Below are 7,868 nucleotides of genomic sequence, written 5' to 3'. Positions count from 1 at the left end.
CAATTTTTTTCAGCGAGGAAAAAATGCATGAAGTCATGTATGCATGTATAATACTGCATAATATGATTATCAAAAATGAAGGAAGAGCAATATGTGAGTATAATGAAGAGGAAACCATACCCGCGACACAAAGAATAGAAATTGGGGGCGACGAGTACATTGAAAAGAGAGCAGAGGTTCGTTGCAATGAAACATTTCACAATCTTCGTATTGATTTGGTGGAACACATTTACAAGATGCAACACATTGACCTCAATTTGGATCCGGAGGAGGACCCGGAAGACGAGTTTTCAGAGGACGACTTCATGTAGTGCGTTTATTTTAAATCGTTTAATGTATGTTTTTTTTGAGTTTGTAGGTTTAAAATTTCTAGTGTTTTTTTTAAAGTTTGTAGGATTTCTATTTGGACAATGGAAGGTAATGTTATTTTTATTTTGAAGTAATGAAATGAATGATTTTTATTAAAATTATAGTTTTTATTTAATTAACAAAAAAAACCTAAAGTATAGCACCATTCATTGGGTGTACGAGACCACACTTTTGTGGTAATCGGTGATGGGGCGTCTATTTGTCGGTTTCGTTTCCATAGCGAACTGCTCCTATAAAACTCCCAAGATTGGTTAACGGGCGGACACCCCAACACTTCGCTTCCATCCCAACCTTTGTGCAATTGGGTCTTTAAGTTTAAAAGCTATCGACATACGACACAACACAGACTGTCTTCCCCTTCATCGTTGCTCTCGAATTTTTTGCATTCCCTCATTCTCCTGTGAGTATAAAAAGTTCTAACCTAGTTTTTTTTTTCTTCATAACTAACCTGGTTAATTGTAGAATTTGGTTTGTTTGTTTTGTATGTCCTGATTGATTGTTGTTGCATTGCAGGGAATAATGCATAACAATGATCTGGTGGGATCTGTAAGAAAAAGAAAAAAATCAATAGATGTAGAAGGAGGCGATGATAGACTAAGCAGCCTGACGGATGATCTTATCCATGAAATCTTTTCTTTTATGAGCATTAAAGATGCTATCAGAACCTGTGTTTTGTCGTCTAGATGGAAGTTTATCTGGACTTCAATGCCTGACTTGAATTTTGAAAATCTCAATGATCGGCCCCACCTCTCCAAATTTATTTCTAATGTTTTGTCTAACCGCAATAAAAAAATACAAGTTTCTTCAGTCAGTCTGTTACTTGGGAGAACAGTTACGGACGATGAATCTGTCTCGAGAATTCTCAGCTTCGCATTCTCTCACAATCTCCAACAACTGAGTGTTATACGTGCGCCTGGGAATTCGATTATATTCCCATATTCCTTCATTGTGACACCAAAGTGGGACCTCCCAGCTTTAACCACATTGCATCTTCACTGTGTCAAACTCATGTCTGATGACCTTTTCTCCAAGTGCACTAACTTGAAGAACCTCATCTTAAAAGAATGCACATTAATGGAGGAGATGGAAGTTTTAACTATCTGTCATCCTCGACTTTCTGATCTTACACTTGTATCTACACCCCCGGATATGGAATTACAGGAGGGTGTGAATGTGGTTGCACCTCAACTCAAGAATCTCACTATTAAATGGTGCCAAGGGGAACATCTGATTTCTGCACCTGGGCTTACCTCCTTGGTCATAGAAGGTTTTCATCCATGCCAGAGTTTTACTTGTACAAAACCAGGTTTCCATTCTTTGGAGAAGGTTCGTATCTATTTCTATGATGCAGGGAATGCAGATGCTCATAAAATAGTTTCTCTGCTTCAACAGCTCCATAGTGTCAAGCTTCTTACACTTAATTTGCAGATTCTCCAGGTATTGGATTTGCTTCTTTCATCTTTTAATCTCAACAATGGAAAATACACTTTTATTTTTCTTTCACAAAACAAGGTATTCTTCCATTTGGCTAGCCTCTACTTGAAGATGATATAGCCTTCCATAACTATATGTGTGTGTGTGTGTGTGTGTGTGGTTATAAAGATGACATTAATCTATATCTAATTTCTTTTTGTTTTATTTTCTGCAGCGTCTTTTTTCAATAGAGGTATACCAGGAGTTGTTGCATTTGGCTGCTCTACTTCAAGATGAAATAACCCTCCATAACTACATGTTCATTCAGAATTCTGAAAAAAAAAAAAAAAAAAAAAAACAGACATATCCGTTCAACAGTGTTTAGGAAACTGTTTTTATCATTTTTATTATATGTGACATTACATACTATTTATTGTGTTTAATTTCAAGTTGTGTTTGGTTTCTTGACTGTGCAGGTGCGGCCCAGATTTAGGAATGTCAAACGGAGGATGAGGAAATCAGCGGTATGTGAGAACTTGAGAACCAATTTTTTTCAAAACCAACACCACCTAGGCCAATTGCACATAAAAAATCTAAAAAGCACGTAAAAAAACAAAAAAGTATAAACATGCATATATGTAATTTGGTTTTGTTATATTTTGTGCAGCGTTTTTCTTCAGGCATGGAAGTAAGCCCATATAAAACTTGTGTGTTGGCAAATGCAAAGATAGTAAAGTTTGTACCAAGTACTCAAGAAATAGTATACTTGGAAAAAGTAACCACATGTACTGAAATAAAAAACTATGATGATAATTCTCCAAGTTCCATCTTCCCAATGGTCTCACGTGAGGTATCTACACAATGCTATATTTTTCCTAGTTTATAACATTGTAACATTACAAAAACTTGAAATTTTTTACGACTTGCAGGAGATTATAGTTATGGGGGATATAGCATTAGCACATGTATTTGTGAGACACCTGAGGATATTGGTAAAGGAGTGTAAAGCAAATACAGATATTGAGACTGACATGGCTCATATGGATGAACATGGCAAACCACAAGTCTGGATGATGCTCTGGGCATGGGAATTGCAATATAAGCTTAGGAAAATGATGGCAATGCTTCAGCAAAGGGTAATTGTAGAACTAGAGAATTGTCGCATGATGGCATCGTTAAGGCGAAGATATAATATTATGCAGAGGGGATTAGAGACTCATCCCATAGTTACATGGTTGGAGGATATGCGTGCATTGTTTGAGCGCATTCAACGGTTGATATCTCGGCTGTCTGCATCAAAGAGCGATGTGTTGCGACCAATTTTTCTTAGTCTATGTCAAGATGCTGTCATTCTCACCAATAATATGTTGGGATGGATATTGGAGACTACAAACTCAACTCGACAGACGATGAGATTATAAGTTATGGTTAAATCAAAAGGGTCGTTGAGTTAGGATATCATTATTAAATTTTACAAATTACGTTAGAAAATTAGATAAGATTGCAATCTTTTAAGCTTAAAGAAATTATTTTTTATAAACTTCAATTCTTTTAGCAGCTTGCAGACTTTAAAAAAAACATTATTTTTCTTGCAGAATGCTAACGTTTGGTCCACCTCTTTTTCTGCAGATGTGGTCAGCTGACTGCAGACGTTTTAGTGTTTTACCTTTTGAAATACAAACAATATCTTAAGATCTATTTTTCTTCTACTGCTTCTGCCAAGTCAACACTTCTTTTCATGGATTAACGTTATTGTAAAAAACTTTAATTTAAACATCAAGTATTAAAAATAATATAACAGTAAACTGCAGAAATGGTCGAGTGGTTTGCCTTTTTTTTTTTTGCCAAACATCAAGTACTTCTACATCCCGTCTATGTCCCTCTCCTTGTTGTTGCTCATCCTCTCCTAAAGCTCAGATCAAGATGAATTTTTATAAGGCCTGTCATAACTTTACTCAACACAAAACGGTCTCCTCATGGTTTAAGGAGTTGAACCCTTGGACCAGAGATTTCATTATTAAGGAACGCCTCGTTTGGATTGACATTGAAGGAGTTCCTTTGAGAACTTGGAGCAAAGTAAATTTCTGAAATATTGTCAATAAATACGGTAGCATTGTGTATATGGATGATGATTTGGAAGAGAACCTTTTTACTAACCGCGTTTGCATTGAAACTAATCTAACGGGTATAATCTCAGATGATGCTTCGTCTATGGGAGAAGTGAATAGTAATCATATGCCCTCACCTGCCCCTTTTGAATTATGTGATTTTATTGATGATTCCGAGAGACATGATCAAGATTTTATTAGTCCTACAAATTCTAAGAGGCAGGATGATTTTAATGTCTTGTTATTGGTATTGATTATGATGCAAGTTCTCCGGATCTTGATGACACAACTCATGAGGATTTGCTTCATGATCCTTTTCAGTGGATGAGATCTAAAAAGAAAGATAACATTGGTTATTATATATATTTTTAAATACTACATAAAACTTTCAATTCTATAAAAGCCGTGAAAATTGACTATTTAAAAGTTTTTTTTTTGTCAATTTAACCATCAAAAAGGAAATATGTGCATTGAAAGATTGATAACTCATGTCTGCTATGCAACCAAAATTTTCTAGTTTGTGTGAAGATGCTGCCATTCTCACCAATAATATGTTGGGATGGATAAAGACCATAAATTAAACTCCCTTATAATCAAACGGTAGATTTATTTGGCTTCTATTGCATTTAGTAGGTAGGTAGGTAAGGAAGAACATTGGAACGATAGTTGCATTCTTGTTAAGAAAAAAGTTTGGTGGAATGGAATGATTTTGAGGTTGATGTTTGCTTGAGATTCACTGAAAAACTTGGTTTGTAGGTGTTTGTGTTGCCTTCTTTTTTTATCTTGTTTCACAAACACATATTCAAAGACTAAATACAAGGAATGCTAATGTTAATGATGCTCCTAAACCCTTCTATTGCATTCGATCATGTTGTTTCCATGCATCCTTTCCAAAAATGTGTTGCATTTGTGCTATGTGGTTTTTGCATCACTTTCATTGCATGTGGCTTTAATTTCCAAGTTGAAGCAAGTTTTTTATTTATTATTAATTTCGGATATAATAGCCATTTAGTGTTGTTATTAGTTGGTTATAAAACCTTCTATTATTTAGAACTATAAGGTCATTTTGGAAAATGTGTTAAAATTTGGTTAGATGTATATAAATGACCATTTGGGATGGTAGTTTTGTCATTAATCCCTTAATTTTATATGTTTTTATTCGGCAATGTCAATCAGAACATTCAACTGGTGCAATTTACACCAAATCTAACATAAGTAGATGACTAAAATACCCCCAACTTCTCACAATTTACACCAAATCTAACATAAGTAGATGTATGGAAATAAATTTTTAAGAAAAACAAGAATTTTAAGAACTTGTTAGTTAACATTTTTTTCAAAAAATTTGCACGAAAGTGAATATTTTCCATTTTTCAAAATTACAATGAGGTTGGTGAACTTTGAAAAACCAATAAATATTGTTTTCTACAATTTTCCAACTCTAAAAAATTTATAAAACACAAACATACTCATCACCACAAGGATGATGATGAACTTAAAATTATGTGATGTCTAAACAGGAAGTACAAGTATGACACTCATAGACTTTGAAGGATTTAGTGAAAACTTTAATCTGCAAAAAGATTTAGAAAAGAAAGGTATAGTTAAACATATGCAAATGAATTATCTAAAAAATATCAACGTGGATAATTTGGAGAATGCTAAGTGAAAATGTGTCTACAATGTTTAGCTCTCCAACCACATCATCATCTAGGAAAAGAATTGAGCTATTCTTAATTTAAAAATCCAAACACAGAAACACACGTAGTCTAAAATCTTTATATATATCAAAAATATAAAGCCCAATTAGTTTTAATGAAATAATAAACAGGCCCACATAACTAATCTTTTTGGTGGTGAATAAGTGGGTTTGATAAGCCCATGCCACTTGATCTTATGCAATCAGTGATACACATAAATAACGCTGACTGAGAAATAAGACGCTCCTTATTCCTTCTTCAGTTCTTTGCCTCTTTGCCAAAAAATCCCGCATTCTTCTTTTCTTCCTCCTACGCAAGCGACCACTGAAAATCACGCCTCAAGGCAAGCTTTTGAAATTAAATTTGATCACTCCATTATCATCTGGAGAGCAAGACGAGATTATCCATCTCCATCTACCTTCACGAATCCTCTCGTTGATTCCAACCGCGACTCCTCCCTCCGGTCGAAGCTCTAAGGGGTTGACAGAAAACAGATTAAGGGGCAGGGGCAAAGTGGGCATGGGAACAGGGCCCATTTTTTTTATATTATATTTATTATTCACAAAACTGAATCAAGCCAAATGCTAATCGGTCGGTCATGAGATCACGATTTTACGCGCACACATAGAACGCAGATGTGGTGCAGACGTTTTACCTTTTAAAAAACAAACAATATCTTAGTATCTATTTTTCTTCTACTGTTTCTGCCAAGTCAACACTTCTGGATGATAATTTTCATGGATTAACGTTATACCCTCACCTGCCCCTTTTGAATTATGTGATCTTATTGATGATTCCGAGAGACATGATCAAGATTTTATTAGTCGAGGCGGGATGATTTTAATGTCGTTGTGGATTTGTCTGGCTCCGCTCTATTGGTATTGATTATGATGCAAGTTCTCTGGATCTTGATGATACAACTCATGAGGATTTGTTTCATGATCCATTGATCAGCGGATGAGATCTAAAAAGAGGGATAACACCGGTTATTATAATTTTTTTAAATACTACATAAAACTTTCAATTCTATAAAAGCCGTGAAAATTGAAAATTGTTTGGTTTAACCACTTAAAAGAATTTTTTTTTGTCCATTTAACCATCAAAAAGTTTGAATTTTTTTTCAAAAAAAAAAACAATAATTCCCTAAAAAACTAATCTTTTGTTTTGTTACTTGCAATTCACTAACGGAAAAAACGTAGAGCGTATTTTTTTTGAAAAAAAAATACAAACTCCCAGCAGTTCAAAAATCTTTCAATAGTAAGGGTGTGTTTGGCACGGAGCTTTTGTAAGCGTTTGGGAGCTTCTAGCTTCTAGCTTTTGATAAAACGCTCTAGTTTAAACAAAAAGCTTCGTTTGGCAGTACGAGCGTTTAGCTTTTAGTTTTAACAAAACGTTCTTATTCTAAAAGCTACTTCATGTAGCGTTTAACAAAACGCTCCTAAGCTTTTGAAATCAATTTCCATAATTACCCTTAAAAATATATTTTTATATTTATTTATTTTTAATCAATTGTCCTTTTATGTAATTTTATATATTTCAAAAACTTCCAGCTACTTTTGCCAAACATTCATATAACAAATAAAAGCTACAGCTTCCCGCTACCGGCTACCTGCTACACGTTACCAGCTACCAGCTAACAGCTACTTTTGCCAAACACGCCCTAAATCAGATAAAATCGAAGTTATAGTGGTTTTTACAGAATTTTAGCATAATTCAAATTCTAAATGAGAGGCTTGATAGTTTCAAAGTGGACTTTGTTGCAGTATTTTCGAAGTGGATAAATACTAAATGAGATCCTTGAGGTATTGCACCTTGATGTTGCTTATCATGTGCATTGGCAAATAGTAATACTCTTGTACAATAAAAATACTAAAACATAACATATTATTTTTTCTTTTCTTTCACAAAAGAAGGTATATGATAGAACTCATCTCATATTAGACCAGTATCACACCATAAGCCCAAAGGTAGAAATCAGTCCTTAAAAATAAAAAAAATAAAAAATAAAAAAACCAGAAGAATCAATCCAATCAGGCTTAAGACCCGGAAATACTAAGTCAAAACACGTTGTAAATACCAACTCAACAGGATCCCGAAAATATCAGACATTTAGTTACTTAACCTAGACTATAAATACACTTGTAAAACACACACAACAGAGACAATTTTTTGACACCTTACTCATCTAGACTCACTTTATCATTTGTAATAGCATTATCAAGCTCATCTCTGTAATTTATGTTCAAATCAATAAGATCATACAAGGCAGGTGATCATT

General features: G+C 34.2%; 1 protein-coding gene across 1 annotated transcript; it reads left to right on the top strand.

Moving 5' to 3' along the window:
- The first annotated feature begins 638 nt into the window (after positions 1–638).
- LOC145166629 (uncharacterized) lies at positions 639–3,328 on the top strand. Its single transcript, XM_079085648.1, has 6 exons — positions 639–769; positions 883–1,806; positions 2,018–2,035; positions 2,259–2,306; positions 2,450–2,632; positions 2,712–3,328. The coding sequence occupies exons 2-6, from the start codon at positions 889–891 to the stop codon at positions 3,201–3,203; spliced, it is 1,659 nt and encodes a 552-aa protein (XP_078941774.1). The 5' UTR covers positions 639–769; positions 883–888; the 3' UTR covers positions 3,204–3,328.
- Positions 3,329–7,868: the final 4,540 nt, after the last annotated feature.

The sequence above is a fragment of the Lactuca virosa genome, chromosome 3 (genome assembly GCF_052849685.1).
Source record: "Lactuca virosa cultivar CGN04683 chromosome 3, Lactuca_virosa_CGN04683_v6, whole genome shotgun sequence".
Lineage (NCBI taxonomy): Eukaryota > Viridiplantae > Streptophyta > Magnoliopsida > Asterales > Asteraceae > Lactuca > Lactuca virosa.
This window is presented reverse-complemented; position numbering and strand designations above follow the sequence as displayed.

What these genes read in the sequence shown, in the direction of transcription:
- LOC145166629 (XM_079085648.1), top strand. Translation starts at nt 889, where the DNA reads ATGCATAACAATGATCTGGTGGGATCTGTAAGAAAAAGAAAAAAATCA. An exon ending in GGAGGATGAGGAAATCAGCG is followed by an intron (nt 2,307 to 2,449) that starts GTATGTGAGAAC and finishes TATTTTGTGCAG; the next exon opens with CGTTTTTCTTCAGGCATGGA. An exon ending in TCCCAATGGTCTCACGTGAG is followed by an intron (nt 2,633 to 2,711) that starts GTATCTACACAA and finishes TACGACTTGCAG; the next exon opens with GAGATTATAGTTATGGGGGA.